Raw genomic sequence first — 14,933 nt, 5'->3', positions numbered from 1 at the left:
TTATCTGCTGGAGACTAACTGATGTGTTGTTGAAAATTTTCACTTTTGTTTCTGTCGAGGACGGGTGTTTCCTTATCTCGAATGGTCTCGTGATGGTAGGTAGGTAGGTAGTTTATATGGATCACAACGCGCACGACAGCCAGCGTGGCCTTTGATGGCGACACGCTAGGTAAGGTAGGTGGTACCTAGGCATGTACATACATTGATGTATGTACATGTATGTAGGCAGGTAGGTAGTAGGTAAGTAACCTGAGCCGACGTGCAGGCTGGGGGCCTGGCTAGCTGGTTCATTCAATTACAGGTACTTACTTCCTACATAACACACCTCCCACCTACATCCTACCAGACCAATTGATCAAATTGATGCATTCCAATCAATTGATGGCCGCCTGCGAACCCTGGCCACTATTGAGATAAGGTATTTCAAGGTCTTATCAGCACGTATCGATAAGTAGAATGACCCCACTAAAATTATCCTTCCTTCAGAGGGGTCCTGCATTTTCCAACCATGGCCGCCGTCATGTTGCAAATGCTGTAAATGCTGTGACCCAACCTGGACGGTGACCTGCAAACCAGTCAGCATTGTCCTCGATCGCTATAAACCACTGACGACTCCAGCTCAATTTCCGGTGGCCGACTAGAGGTTGCGCGCAAAGCCTTGTACATTGCCCATCATGTCTCGCCCCGAGGATACACTGTAGGAAGCCACCTCTCCACCATTGCCCTATTTGCTTGAGAAGTGTCGCACTCTGACCAGCGTCACTATTGCTTCAGGTCCGCCGACGTCCACTATGACGATACCGAGGCCCGTAAATACACAACCTCGTCGCGTATACAGAACATCCAAGCCTCCATGACCCACCGTGCCCTCGAGCTGCTAGATCTGCCTTCTCCGTCCTTGATCCTCGATGTCGGCTGCGGCAGTGGCTTGTCCGGCGAAATTCTATCCTCCCTGTCGCCCGAAGAAGGTGGCCCACACGTGTGGATAGGCATGGACGTTTCGGCGTCCATGTTGGATGTGGCCTTGCAGCGAGATGTAGAAGGCGATCTACTGTTAGCCGACATCGGCCAAGGAGTGCCTTTCCGCGCCGGAACATTCGACGCCGCCATCAGCATCAGCGCGATACAATGGCTGTGCAATGCGGAGAGCAGCGAGACCTCTCCTGCTGGGCGGCTGTCAAGATTCTTCAATGGGCTGTACGCGAGTTTGAAGCGAGGCGGAAGGGCCGTCTGCCAATTCTACCCGAAGAACGACGAGCAAAAGAAGATGATAACAGGCGCGGCTGTCAAGGCTGGTTTCGGAGCCGGTCTGCTAGAAGATGACCCGGACACCAAGAACGCCAAGCTCTACCTTGTCCTCACTGTTGGTGCCGCTGTTGTGGACGGAAAGAGCGGCGACATCACAGGAGTGGTACAGGGCATGGAAGGTGTAGATGTCATGGACGCCAGGAACAGGGGCAAGACTGGCAGTGGCGAGATCAAGAAGGGATCCAAAGCATGGATCGTCAAGAAAAAGGAGCAAATGGAACGGAAGGGGAAGGTGGTCAAAGCCACCTCCAAGTATACCGGACGCAAGAGACGGGTTGCCTTCTAGGTTTGAATGGCGGGAGATACCATTGCATTGGCTGCGGCGTTCACGGAGTTACACATTCTATGCATTGACTGCGAAGCAGGAAACCATAGGTCAAGAAACACTGATGTCAGGTTCGTTCAACTGTCTTTCTGTTTAAGTTCGCGAGGGGGCACCCTATGGGGAGATAGACGGTAGCCCGCTAATACAGGGCTCGGCAACCCCCGAGTTGCCACTAACGTTGCCATATACCGAGAAACACAGGCTCTACTTGGCTTGAGTAACTTGTTGTGAGGCACTGCTACACACACCAAAGGTACCAAAGGCTCTATTGCCATTACCTCCCAAGTGTCGTGTTGCCAGTCCCAGCTTCATCCAGCCCTTCAACACGGATAAATACAGCCTTTTGCTCTAGCCAGTCGTCCATGCTCAGTAGAAAGCTTTCGCGGCCAACACCGCTTTGCTTGTAGCCGCCAAAGGGCATGTCCCAAGCACCCGTGGGAGACGTGCAATTTACACCCACCATGCCCGATTCCAGGCCCTTGGCCACGCGCATGGCCCTGTCGAGGTCCTTGGTGTAGACGGCGGCATACAGGCCGTACTCGGTATCGTTTGCGATCTTGAGGGCCTCCTCTTCCGTCTCAAACGTGTTGATGCACACGACAGGCCCGAACACCTCCTCCTTCATGATCTTGGAGTCCTCGGGTTGCTGCAGGAACACGACAGGCTGTACGAAGAGGTCACCGTTCTTGGCAGGGAGAGACGCGCCCGTCTCCACCATCTGCCCGGTCTTCTTTCCTTCCTCCACGTAACGCATGACCGTCTCGTACTGCGCCTTGTCCGCCTGCGGGCCCGACGTGGTCTCCTGCTGACTCGGATCGCCGAGCTTGCGCGCTGCGGCGAGCGCGTTGAACTTGTCGACGAAGGCGGCGGCGGCGCTCTTCTGGACGTAGATGCGCGAGTTGGCCATGCAGGTCTGGCCGCTGTGGAAGAAGATGCTGTGCTGGGTGTCGCGGGCGGCGCGGTCGAGGTCGGCGTCGGCGAAGACGAGCGCGGGCGACTTGCCGCCCAGCTCGAAGGTCAGGTGCTTGCAGTTGGACGCGGCCGCGGCCGTCTGGATGGCGCGCCCCGTCCGCACCGAGCCCGTGAACGACAGCGCCCGGATCTGCATGTGGCTGCTGATGGCCTGACCGGACACCGGCCCGTGCCCGTGCACGATGTTGACCACGCCCGGCGGGAACCCGGCCTCGGCCAGCATGGCGGCGACCCGATCGGAGCTCAGGGGCGCCTTCTCCGACGTCTTGAGGACCATGGTGTTACCCGCGGCCAGGGCCGGCGCGAGCTTCTTGCTCAGAAAGACGAGCGGTGCGTTCCAGGGGATGATGGCGGCGCAGACGCCGTACGGCTGGCGGACCGAGATGTTCATGAAGCCTGGGGTGTTCAGGCTGGATGTGCCGACGGGATATGCCGCCTCCGAGAAGTAGCGGAAATGTGTTGCGGCATAGTATCCGTCAAAATATGTGCTGACCGGTCTGCCGAGGGACAGAGCATCCAGCTGCGCCAGTTCGGCATCTGCGTCGGTTATCATCTGGGCTAGCTTGGCCAAAGGCTTGCCTCGCTGCTGCGGAGACAGGGCCTTCCAGGCCGGCAAAGCTGCTTGAGCAGCAGCTACCGCTTTGTCTACATCGACGGTGGTTGCCTCAGAGACTGTGAGGCGGTCAGCGACTTCTCGCGCCATGTTCGCATCCGATTAACATACCTCGGGCTACACAGTCCCCTGAATATGGCGAGAAGATGTCAAAGGTCTTGTTATCGTCCGAGGAGACAAACTGCCAGGCATTAGTCGCACATTCGGCCACTACTACGAGCGGGAGTCTGTACTCACCTCTCCGTTGATATATTGCTTGATCTCGATAGGAGCCATGGTGTAAAGCAAGTTTCTCGTCCGAGGCGTTTATTGGGGGTGGGGATGTGTTCCTAAGGAGGAGAGAATCTTCGCGGTGAGATTGTTTGCAGGCCAAGTGCTCGCCCCCTTGGATATGACACCAGTATAGAGGATATGAACGAACCCCGAACCCAATCAGTAGTATACTCAGACTACTATGTAGTCTCAACAGGGACTCTGCTGTGGCGCTGGTAATTGGTCTATTGTGCCTGGGCAATGCCGCTTATCCCACCTTTTCTCTCTGCCCCCGCGCCTTGAGACTTTCACTCTCAGCAAGCCTCACATGATGATATACGTCGGCCTGGATTACTCAGAAGGAGATGCGGAGCACGGCGCGGACCACCTCGAGCCGCCTCTCGCCTGTGTAGGCAATAGCCGTATACTGCCATCGTCATGCACCGAACGTGTTCGATGGGGTTGACTCTCGTCAGATCCACAGTAAGTAAGCGGCCGTTTTCCCGGGCGGGTCAGCCCACCCGGAGTCGCGGCCAATCTGGAACACCAATGCGAATAATATATGCCGCAGGAAACAACTGCGTAGGCAGGCCACCAATAGCACTGCCTAATCAGAGGGGTGAGTCCACTTCCGCAAGAGTAAGCCGCATGATTCGTGTTCGAGAGAGGCGGCTGAGGTACTGATTCGAGAAGAATGGGGAATGGTGGAGGTTGGGCTGCGGGGCTGACACCGGGGACTTCCTATCATCATCATCATCATCGGAATAGCATGCCCGATGGGAGTGTGCCTCCATGCGCCTCAGTCGGCCGTCTCCACGTGGGCATCAGCATCAGACCAGAGCAGACCAGATCTCCATCTCACTCCGCCACGGGCAGAGACGGGACTGGGGTACCGACAGTCTGGTGCTGATTCGTTCCTGCTTGTACAAGCGACAGCTTCTATCACCCAGCCGACCGGGACGGACACATCATGCATGACAGGCCAACGGCTCCAGCTCCGAGCCACTAACGACACAGAGAACGGCAGCGAAGGAATGATGGCCTTGGAACCACCTTGGCTGTGGGCTGTTATACAAATGGTCGTATCTACAGACTGCTGCGCTTCATCGGCCCAGCTGGCCAGGCTTGGCCTAAACCGTGTTCCGCCACGATCTTCTCTGCTGCTATTTCACCAATGATGTAGGCTGTCGACTGGGTATGGTTGCTGGCCTTGTTAGCTTTGGGCCGACCGAGCCTTTTCGAGTTGGTTGTATTCATGTAGTCGAGGACTTACTTGGGGATAAGGGGGCAGACGCTCATGTCGGCTACACGTAGATTTTGCATGCCGATAATCTTGAACGACGAGTCCACACAAGCATCCCGTGCATTGCGGCCCATTCGCACTGTGCCGGACGCATGCCAGGAACTCCTCAGCCCCGACGAAAACGCATCCTGTCTTGCCTGTTAGCCGTGAAGCTGGAGAAAAACTACCGAGGGGGGAGAGGCGGCCGAACCCAGATGGCGCTGTCCGAGTCGTCCCAGGGCCAGGACACAGTCCGCACCGTCTTCTGTTTCCAGACAGGGGCTTGGAAGAAGCGAAGCATTTCCCTCATGCCTTCGATGGCGGTTCTGCGGTCGAATGGATGAGTCAAGAACCGTGGGTCGATGACGGGCGCTTCTTTTGGGTCTGCCGATCTCAAAGTGACGGTGCCCCTTGACTGGGGGTTCATCACCAGACAGATGGCCGAGAAGACTTCTTCATCGTCCGCTACCTCGACATCGGCAAAGAAAGGGGTGTGCGTCGCCATCTCCCAGCTTGGGACCAAAGGTCTTCTCAGGCACCTCTGCGTCTGCAGTGGCAGTGCTTGGAATTCCTCTGAATTTAGGACAGCCGGGACCCGGAACCAGCCCATTGGCGATGGAATCTGCTTGAGCATCCTGCCGCTGCCCTTCTTGATGACGATGCCTGCTGTCGAGAAGCAATGGTCTTGCAGGTTCCTCCTCACTTGGGACAAGTCGAGAACCCGAGGCATGCCATGTCTCCGCAGCTCTTCCTCGGGCCTGACGCCTGATAGGAGGAGGAGCTGAGGGCTGTTGATGGCACCCCCAGAGATGATGACTTCTTTGCGTGCCCTGTACCGGGGCCCCGATGCGACTTGCACACCCACAGCTACATTGTCTTCGGACAGCACCCTCTGCACCATTGCATCGGCTGCAATCGTAAGGTTGGCAGGGGCGCCCGACAGGTATGCACTGGCAGATGTCACTCTGACCCCCTTGTAGATGCAGGCTGTCCCAATACCCATGCCGATAGGGGAGCCGTTGTTGACATCCGGATTGATTCCAAAGCCGACTTCCTCCGCCGCTTTGAAGACGTCATGTGTCGTAGAGAGCCACTCGTCCTGATACGATAGATCGACCGCGCCTCCCCTTCCATGGTCTGGGGCAGTCAGTCACGGGTCCACGGTTGTCACGAAAGCGCGGGGTCTCTACTTACCGTCGCTGTTGGGCACAATGCGTCCCTGGAAAGCAGCGGGTACATCGTTGTGGAAGTTCTCGATCTGCCGGAGACAGCGCTGGGCGTTCTTCCAGCCGAAAGAATCATCACCGACCAGCCGCGCCCATTCGTCGTAGTCCTCCGAGGAGCCGACAACCCAGCCACAGAAGTTGATGGCAGTACTGCCGCCTAACCCCTTGCCCCGCGAGTAGTCGATCTGCTGGCCGTTCCACTGAGGTTCGGTTTTGTAGGCCCAGTTCAGGGGCGACCCTTCACGGAATGCCACCTCGTAGCGCTCGGCTCCCGTTAGGTGAGCGGCGTCTTCATTCGGGCCCCCTGCTTCTAGCAGAAGCACAGACGGCCGGGCCGGCGACCGGGCTAGCCGTGAGGCGATGACACATCCCGACGCGCCAGCTACGAAAACGGACGTTACTTGACGGCGCCTGCCTGGATCCGAGGAGCAACTTACCTCCGACGACGATGAAATCGAAAACTTCTGCCATTTCCCACAGTTATGGATAATGGTGTCGGCTGGTCTGTAGGAACTTGACCAAAACCCCCCTATTCAACCAACAGGTGCTCAAGTATCATGAGGTGATGACACGCAAGGTGATACAGCCAAACTCTCTGCTTCTTATGCGGAACAGAAGCCGTCAGATGATAGGTGATTATTGGGTACGATGGGTCCAACCAGGGAGCCGAAGATGGCGGCTCATGGCCAGTACTGGTCCGGCAGTGTATACCGCTCATTCGTATAGCTCGGCACCAAGTATCCAGCATGCTGACGTATAGTACTATGCGAACGTAATGGACGCCCATCCAGCGATACAGGGGGCAGCATTCCAAGATTTCATGAAACACCTAAGATCTCCTCCACCGCCGTTCGGTTCGCATCCAAGTACAGAACAGTAGGTCCCTGGTATCGGGATAGGCCTGCCGATGAATGCAGAGACGGCTGCAGTTGCAGGGGGGTGGTCAGACACATTCGGCCAACCGGTGCCCAACCCAGCACACCCTACCTATCTGAGTATGTACCCAAGACACGGCCAGGATATGACTGCACCACCAAGGATGTCGCGTCTGCTGCGAGTCTTGCCCAAAAGATGTGTATTTATATTCTTTTGGTAATGCTACCGCAATAGGCCATACCTACTTATGTATGTGGAAGCACGTTCTTTTGCGGGACAAATGGAACGTTCGCCCCCAGTCGTATGAGAAGGTGCAGTGATAAGACGCTGTCCAACATCATCACGGTTAAGCGGTTTGCTTGGAAGCCTGCCCGTCTCACTTCTCGCTTCTCGCAGAGTACCTCCATGTTGACTGCGCATACGCCCTACAGCCTACGACATGGGGATCAGAAGCGTTTTGGAGGCGCTCGAGGTCAAGCCGACAGACGACGAATACGAGTCTATCGCCACGAGCCGATGGGGCAACAAAGATGTGTATCCGATCCCAAGGGATAAACGGACATACGGATGGCTGTCATTCTATGCCTACTGGGGAACCTGCGGGATGTCTCTGTCTAGTTGGACCATCGGCAGCAGTCTCATCGGAATAGGTCTGACAGCCGGGCAGGCTTGCGGCGTTGTGGTGCGACACGCCTGCTCCGCCCCCTATCTCTATCTTACGCATGTGACTGATCCGGAGGGACATGTCGTCGGATGCGTCATTGCGTCGCTGAGTTCCTACTTGAACGGGGCGGCAGGGACGATTCATCGCCTTGGCTACGGGACACTTGCTCGGGCAGCCTTCGGTCTATGGGGCGCGTACTTTGTCGTCATGCTGAATGTCTTCCAGTCCTTCGTCTTCTATGGGACACAGATGTGCTTTGGAGGTAAGAAGCAGAAGATGGCAAATGGTGGGCATGTCCTGGTGCAGAAGGCTAGCTGACAACTCCCGTCACCAACAGGCATGGCCTTCGTCCTGATCCTGAATGCCGTCTTCCCAGCCTTCCTCCACATGGCCAACACTCTACCAGAGAGCGCGGGCATCACCACACCCCAGCTAACCGGATTCGTGCTCTTTATCTTCCTGTACATCCCGGTCATCTACTTCGTGCCGCCACACCAAATCCAGAGGTTTCTGGTCGCCAACTTGCTCATTTCTAGCGCCACGCTGTTCGGCATCATGGGCTGGGCAGTCCATGCGAACGGCGGAGCTGGCAACCTCGTGTCGCCCCCGGTCGTGATGTCCAAGTCCCAGGTCGGCTTCATGATGGTCCATGGCATCACCTCGGTCGCCGGGACCTATACCGGCGGCAGTGAACGCGTCAGCGACTGGACCCGGTACGCGAAACACCGGAATTCGCCCACGCTGGCGCAGCTCACGGCGCTCCCTGTTACCGTGACACTGGTGGCTCTGATCGGCATTGTGACGACCTCAGCATGTGCCGAGATGCTGGGGCAGGTGGAATGGAACCCGATGATGATGCTCCAGACGATCCAAGTGCGGTACTACACGGCCGCCGCCTGCCGGGCCGGGACCTTCTTCGCGGGGGTGGGACTCTTGTCGGTCACCGTGTTCATCAACTACACACAGAACTGTGTCAGCTCCGGCATGGACGTGGCCATGCTGGCACCGCGCTATGTGTCGCGCAGACGGGGCTCCGTCATCTTCGCGCTTCTGGGGGTCCTGGCCAACCCCTGGAGGTTCCTGACGCAGGCCACCACCTTCATCACCGTCTTGTCGTCCTTCGGGGTCTTCATGTCCCCGGCTGCGGCCGTCTTGGTGGTGGACTTCTGGCTGGTGCGACGGACGCAATGGAACATCCCGGACCTCTACTCGCCGGAGGGTATCTACTGGTTCTGGAATGGAGTGAACTGGAGAGCACTGCTGTCGTATTTGCTGGGCATGATATGGGCCTTGCCTGGCTTCATCATGGCGGTCGGCGGCCTCCCTGTGGCAGAGGGCTGGTACCGTGTGTACCAGATCTCCTTTTTCCTTGGATATGGCGTCTCCGGAGGGCTGTACTACCTCCTTAATCTGCTGTTCCCGCCACCTGGACTGGGCGAGCAGGTAGACATCGATTTTTTGCAAGGGCCTGTCGTGTTGGGCGTTGCTGCAAGTCGCCCCAGTTCGGGCGATCGAGGCAGCGAAAAGCCGGCCCGGCTTGCTGGCGAGAAAGTCTAGGTTGCCAGTCTGTGTAAGCGGCACCGAGGACAATACACACCGGCTTGGTCCTGGATCCGGGGTCCTATAGACGATGAGACTTAGGGTGCAATATATATATATATATATATATATAAGTTGTAGTTGATACAGACTGGTTGCTTTTGCCTATACTTATTCCCGTTCTAACAGTAGCTCATGAATTTGGCGTTCTTCCCCTCGATTATTAATCCATCCGATCTTGGGAGGGGGAGCCGACGACGACAACAAACTCGCCCATGACGTCCTACATCAACCCCCCCCACAATGGCCGTGCAATCAATCAGCCATAAGATCAGAAACCCGAGGAATTTAACCCCCTTGGCATGTTGCAGCAGAGATAAGGAAGAAAAAAAGTCATCCTTGGGATATACCGTAAAACAAAAGAAAAAGAAGAAAGAAAGAAAGAAAGAAATGGGCATCTCTCTATCGGCTGCACGCTACCTGGCGCCGGCCGCATTCTTCGTCGACTTTGCGGCGCAGCTCTACGGGCTGCTGAGCAGCCCCAACATGAAAGACGTGCATGACGCCAACATCTCGTTCTTCTCGCCTCTGCCGCTGTTCATTGCCTGCTTCTTCTTCCCGCAGCAGATATTCCAAGCGGCTTGGCTGTGGGGGCTATGGAAGGCCAAGCCAGAGAACGTGGAGGCGGACCGCGCCTTGAGGCAGATGATAGACTACGTGCCCTACTACGCCGTGGGCAATCTCTGCATTGCTGGTGAGTCCCTCTCTTGGCCTTCGTCCGCTCCCTCCTGCAGACCGAAAAGGGAAACAAAGCCACTGACGCCGGCATGGGTGCTGGAACAACAGCCTGGATGGTCGTCTGGAACCACTCCGACCTAAAGACCGCCAACGATTTCGTCATTGTCAACAGCTGCCTGCAGCTCTACTACGTCTTCACGAGGCTGGGCCTGATGGATCTTGCCTCCTGGACTTCGGTCCTGACCCACATCGTCTCCAAGATGTTTGCCGGCATCGGCCTGCTGGACATTCTTCACAACAGCTCGGCGGCCTACGCCGTCGGCCAAGCCCCGACCACGGCCGTCAAGGCATTGACCGGTCTCGGCTTCGCCGCCTTGGCCTCCTGTAGCGACTGGATCTTCGGCGGATGCCTCGCCTACGACCTGCTCGCTCTCTGGGTGGGGCAGCGCGTCTACGGAAACGTCGCCTGGAGCAACTTGCTTGGCGGTTACGTCTCCATCGTTGCTGGGCTTGTCGTGATCCGCAACTGCCTCCGGTAAGCCGTTTCTCTCCTGTTGAGGTCCAAGTACAACATCTAGTCGGATACTGAAAGGTTACAGACCCCCCTATGTGCGGCGGGAGGATTACCAGGCTCTCCATTAATCTATTGCAAGGCACTGGGTTACGGCTCACGGTTATGCGTTTGAACTGTCAGGATAAGTGTGAAACCCCGTGCTCGGGTTGCATCCCAAAATATGCATATAGTTTACGTGTCATTTGTTCTTTGCGATGGGCGCGAAATCCTGTTTACCAATGACTTCTCCCTCGTATCCAACGGCCTTGGCGAAATCCTTGAGGAACGCCCACCTCGTCTGTTTCACCCAGCCCTTCTTTGCAAAGTCGTTGGCTGGTTTTGGGAAGAAGTCTGCAACACGTAGAAACGTTTCGTCGTGTGTAGGAACAATGAGAAAGCTGTCGTACGCATCGACCTCTTGCAGCTTCTTGATGGACTCAATGGCCTCGGGGATGTCGTAGTGGACTTGCGGCGCGTTGGCCGGCTTGGCCGGCAGATAGAACGGCTGCTCCTTGCCGTCTCGTAATATACTCTCGAACATCTCACCTGGGCATGGCGTCGTGGACAGGCCGGTGAAGGGGTTGGGCGAGATGGAGGCGGGCAACGGCCGCCACGGGTGCGGTCGTATCTCCCCGCCGTGGTGAGCGGCGTCGCCGCCCATGACAATGAAGCTGTCGGGTTCCGTAGTGACCCGGGCCAGCCCGCACATGTGCCCGATTGCGTGCCCGGGCGTGTCGAGCAGATAGAAGGAGCCATCCCCGAAGTAGTCAAACGCGGCAAACCTGCCAATCCTCAGGCCGGACGTGGCGAAGTCTACCTCCCTGATCTCACGGCCCGCCACGTCGGCTTGGTTAAAGGCCGCCGACGGATTCTCGGGGTAGCCGGGGAATATCCTCTCCTTACTTCCCGGGCCCACGACCAACGCCGTCTCGGGCTCAAACGTCGACGGGTCACCCGTGTGGTCAAAGTGCCAGTGCGACCAGATGACAGCCTCGACGGCCTTGGTGTCCACGCCGCCCGCGTCGAGAATCTCGCGGACGTGCCGTGGCACTATCGGCGTGTATCCACTGTCGCGAAAGCGCTGGACTAGAGGCGGGGGAAGGCTCTGCCAGTCCTTCTTGATCCCGAGGTCGAACACCAACGAGCGGCCGAGCTCGCGGTGTCGGATCAGGAAGGAGTAGCAGGGCGTGGCGAGCCAGTCATGGCCGGCGATGGCGGGCTCCACAAACCTCCACTAGTACATCGGCTTTATCAGCAAGGACATCCTTGATCATGTCAAGAGGCTCGGGCGGAGATCACTGCGTACTGTGTTGATGCCATGGATAATGCCGCTGCTGTTGATGATGGAGACCTCGACGGTAGAGGTGGACGTGGGAATATTCAGCTCCGGAAGCGAAGCCATGATCAAATGGATATGCTCAGACTTACACAGGCACCGATACAAGGGAACAGGAATTCAATGATTTCGAGGGGGGATGAGAGAACAAGAAGCTGGTTGCTGTGACCCTACGAGATAGGTTGGCGTTCCGATGAATTAAGGTGGAACAACCCCTCCGTCCCATTATCGGTTTATACTCCCGGCTAATCAGACCGGAGGGGCGATCGGTCGCGACACCATTCCCGATCTGCTCGCCGGCTGACTTCGCACCCCAGCATACACTAGGCCATTTTCGAGTTGCAGGGCTCAGCTGCGGGAATTTCGGACAAGCATGCAGTATTCAAGTAATCAACCAGCAAGTCCAAGCCCATGCTCAACGTTCTGCAAGAGAGGCACTGCAAAGGACGAGCATTACATCACGGTCGAAATCTGCGGAACGTAAACCCAGACTATTTCCAGATGGTATAGTATACATGTTGGCAAGCCCGCTCCCGTTCGTAGTGTCCTGCGACTCGAATCCTTGATTCCTCGCCACCTGATCTCATAGTCCGCGAGGTTATTAATAGATGCCGCTCATAGCATCCATAGAACCCATGTCATTTGTATCTTGCGGCAATCCCGTAGGCCAAACCGGAAATTGAGACGAATCGGGCGCCTGCTGCAATGGCCCGTTTCCTACTATGTCTGTCGAAGTAGAGTCCATGCCAAAGTCGAACGGCGGTGTCGTGACGTTGCCCGTCATGGTATTAATCATATATGAGAAATCCGCTCCCATCCCACCTTGGCCCCATTGGTTGGCAAAGTTGTTGAAACCTTCTTGCACCGGGGGCTCGATGTTGACAGGGTTGCGGGGCTCGTGCTTGCCTTGGGCAACCAGGCCCATGATGGTTTTCTTGATACGCTCGAACACGTCTCGATACTTGCGGGCCGAAGGATATCGTTCAGTGACAATGCTGAGGCGGCTCAGAGTTAGAAAGACATTCTAGTGAGACGACAAGCCTAGGAACCCCAGAATACTTACTACAACAACAGTTGACAGTCCGTTAGGGGGCCGTCTACACTAAGAAAACTCGCTGGAACCAACCACGCACAGTATATCAAGGTCAGTCCTGCATTATGTCAGAATCGACGTACACTGTTAGCTTCCGAGGTATCTCTTACCTGCCAAAAACACAGACTGTATACTCAAGGCCGAGAATCCGACCGGGAAAACGTGGTGTAGCCTCCTATAATCCGTAATGATTCCGGAACACGCATTGGCGCAAAGTTCAAGGTACTTTAAATTCATAGGCGACTTCGCAAGCCGAGGATAGAGCAAGAAGCGGACGCATCGGTAGTAATGGATTGTGTAGAATTCCGCGCCTTCATATGCAGCATTCTGTTGCTGAACGTAATTGGTTGCATCGTATGGAATGGCATCCTTCCAGGAGTTTAACCTGTCCAGGAATGCGTCGATTGTGGTGTCCGCAATGGTTCCTGGCTTGTCCACTCTGTATACAATGTGTTGAATCTCCGACTCAATGCGCTTGAGCCTGGTCCGGTGAATGAACGATGTCAGCGTTGTCGGCGGGTTAACGGGGATGTTGGAAACGCGTGTGGACGCCTGGCGCACAAGATCGTCGTCACGCGTGTCCTCGTCGATATCCAGAGGCAAATCTGCATCAATATCGTGGTCTGACAAGCTTGGCGGTCTGCCGATGGCAATGGATATATCACGATCCAAGAAGTAGGTTGTCCAGAACCGGCGCTTGTTCATCTCAGCCTCGACGCCCGGTAGCTGGCGCCTCGGTCGGCGATGCAGCCCCAGCTCAACGCATAGGCGCATGGCAGCGCCCACGTAAGTCCAGGCCCCTGGATCTCGCGGTGCTCTTGTGCAGTAGAGCGCCATAAGAAGCAGGTAGTCTACGGTACGCGAGTTGCGAAGCTGAAGCAAGGAGTCCATATAACCGAAGGCAATGTTGTAGTGTTGCTCACTGAAGAAATACCCCATCTCGCCAGCTGACTCTAGCCAGCGCCCACTGACTGCATATACCAAGTGCAGAATACTTTTCTCGTATTCATCAGAAACACTATCGCGGTTGGCATGAAGTTCTAGCACCCGGGCAGTGTGTAGGACTGGGTAACGGGTCGCGATATGTCTAAACCAGCCCTCAAGCAGCCTGTGAGCAACATTCGGGCTAAGCATGGGAACGCCCACAAAATCGGACAGCTGGGCCGAGTAAACAGACTTGGGGGCCGGGTCGTCCTCGCCTCCTACAATGTGGCTGTCATGTTCGTTGGCTATGGAAGTTCTTTGGCTTTGTACAACCGAATTGAGGACACGCCCGATTGTGATGTTTGACGAGGCTCCAACGTAGTGACCCGAAGCAGATAGCGACAGGTCGCGCACAGCAATGAGAATATCATTCTCATCGTCATCTGAGTCTGGCTGCAGGTGGTGTTGTGACGGCTGTAGCGCCTGGCGACCGGGTGTTTGGAGGGGCGGCGATGACAGCACTGAACCGACCGTCCCTCTCAAGCGGTCGGGTCCTGCGCCCATATGGCCCAGTGAGGCCAAGGCGGACTCCAGCTCGGCCACGCGCTGCTCGAGTGCCTTGATGTAGAGTTTCTTCTCGCCCGCCGCCGGGATGAGAGGAACGATGTAGACACATTTGAGAGACAGCCGAGCGCATGATGCACAAGCCGGCCGTTGCCCATCACACTACAAGGGAATAAGCCACCGAGTTAGCTTTGATACAATGGATGTCGGATCGATCGCACGAGGCGACTACCTTCTGCTTCCGCGTCTTGCAGCGCTGGCAGGCGAGGGCCACCCGGTCACGCTTGCCGGCTTTGCGTTGGGTTGTCGGAGCTTCCGTGGCGGGAGCGTTCGGCGAGGTGCCTTGGCCGGTCCCAGTGGTGTCCGGAGAGGATCCGGTGGCGTCCATTGTTGTGAGAGCCAATGGCGTGATATGGAGCGACGTGGTGTGAGGCGAGTAAGGAAGAACTAGGGTTCCAGAGCAGGGATAGCATGCGGCTCTGCACGCCGAAGTCTGGATGGTGTCGGGTCCGCTTTGTGCCGGCAGCTGCCGATGGTCAAGAGCATGGGATCCTCTAAGCTCCAAGCAGAGAAACCCGGAGACGGCACCGTAGCTGACCCGTGTGCTGTGGGCAGTACGCGTTTACAAGCAGCGAACGGATGCCGATCTCGTCTGGATCGTACAGTAT

General features: G+C 56.4%; 7 protein-coding genes across 7 annotated transcripts; 3 read left to right on the top strand and 4 right to left on the bottom strand.

Moving 5' to 3' along the window:
- Window positions 1-674: 674 nt before the first annotated feature.
- On the top strand, window positions 675-1,594 carry PG986_007114 (uncharacterized protein; the record flags this gene model as incomplete). Its single annotated transcript, XM_066843336.1, has 2 exons — window positions 675-697; window positions 775-1,594. The coding sequence occupies 2 exons, from the start codon at window positions 675-677 to the stop codon at window positions 1,592-1,594; spliced, it is 843 nt and encodes a 280-aa protein (XP_066699448.1).
- Window positions 1,595-1,907: 313 nt separating this feature from the next.
- On the bottom strand, window positions 1,908-3,429 carry PG986_007113 (uncharacterized protein; the record flags this gene model as incomplete). Its single annotated transcript, XM_066843335.1, has 2 exons — window positions 1,908-3,277; window positions 3,330-3,429. Coding segments are annotated over 2 exons (1,470 nt in total), but the record flags the coding sequence as incomplete, so codon positions are not given.
- A 1,127-nt stretch (window positions 3,430-4,556) lies between these two features.
- Window positions 4,557-6,449, bottom strand: PG986_007112 (uncharacterized protein; the record flags this gene model as incomplete). Its single annotated transcript, XM_066843334.1, has 5 exons — window positions 4,557-4,704; window positions 4,744-4,910; window positions 4,964-5,889; window positions 5,947-6,360; window positions 6,416-6,449. 5 exons carry the CDS (start codon window positions 6,447-6,449, stop codon window positions 4,557-4,559), a joined length of 1,689 nt encoding a protein of 562 aa, XP_066699446.1.
- An 844-nt stretch (window positions 6,450-7,293) lies between these two features.
- Window positions 7,294-9,075, top strand: PG986_007111 (uncharacterized protein; the record flags this gene model as incomplete). The annotated part of the gene is made up of 2 exons (XM_066843333.1): window positions 7,294-7,780; window positions 7,856-9,075. 2 exons carry the CDS (start codon window positions 7,294-7,296, stop codon window positions 9,073-9,075), a joined length of 1,707 nt encoding a protein of 568 aa, XP_066699445.1.
- A 432-nt stretch (window positions 9,076-9,507) lies between these two features.
- On the top strand, window positions 9,508-10,334 carry PG986_007110 (uncharacterized protein; the record flags this gene model as incomplete). The annotated part of the gene is made up of 2 exons (XM_066843332.1): window positions 9,508-9,811; window positions 9,871-10,334. The coding sequence occupies 2 exons, from the start codon at window positions 9,508-9,510 to the stop codon at window positions 10,332-10,334; spliced, it is 768 nt and encodes a 255-aa protein (XP_066699444.1).
- Window positions 10,335-10,547: 213 nt separating this feature from the next.
- Window positions 10,548-11,750, bottom strand: PG986_007109 (Metallo-hydrolase/oxidoreductase; the record flags this gene model as incomplete). The annotated part of the gene is made up of 2 exons (XM_066843331.1): window positions 10,548-11,582; window positions 11,655-11,750. 2 exons carry the CDS (start codon window positions 11,748-11,750, stop codon window positions 10,548-10,550), a joined length of 1,131 nt encoding a protein of 376 aa, XP_066699443.1.
- A 535-nt stretch (window positions 11,751-12,285) lies between these two features.
- On the bottom strand, window positions 12,286-14,653 carry PG986_007108 (uncharacterized protein; the record flags this gene model as incomplete). Its single annotated transcript, XM_066843330.1, has 4 exons — window positions 12,286-12,679; window positions 12,811-12,835; window positions 12,888-14,427; window positions 14,498-14,653. 4 exons carry the CDS (start codon window positions 14,651-14,653, stop codon window positions 12,286-12,288), a joined length of 2,115 nt encoding a protein of 704 aa, XP_066699442.1.
- Between the last annotated feature and the right edge of the window lie 280 nt (window positions 14,654-14,933).

This window comes from Apiospora aurea (assembly GCF_038362705.1).
Source record: "Apiospora aurea strain CBS 24483 chromosome Unknown utg000005l_segment0_segment0, whole genome shotgun sequence".
In the NCBI taxonomy this organism is placed as follows: domain Eukaryota; kingdom Fungi; phylum Ascomycota; class Sordariomycetes; order Amphisphaeriales; family Apiosporaceae; genus Apiospora; species Apiospora aurea.
The sequence above is the reverse complement of the archived record's forward strand: the minus strand, read 5'-3'. Positions and strand labels throughout refer to the sequence as shown.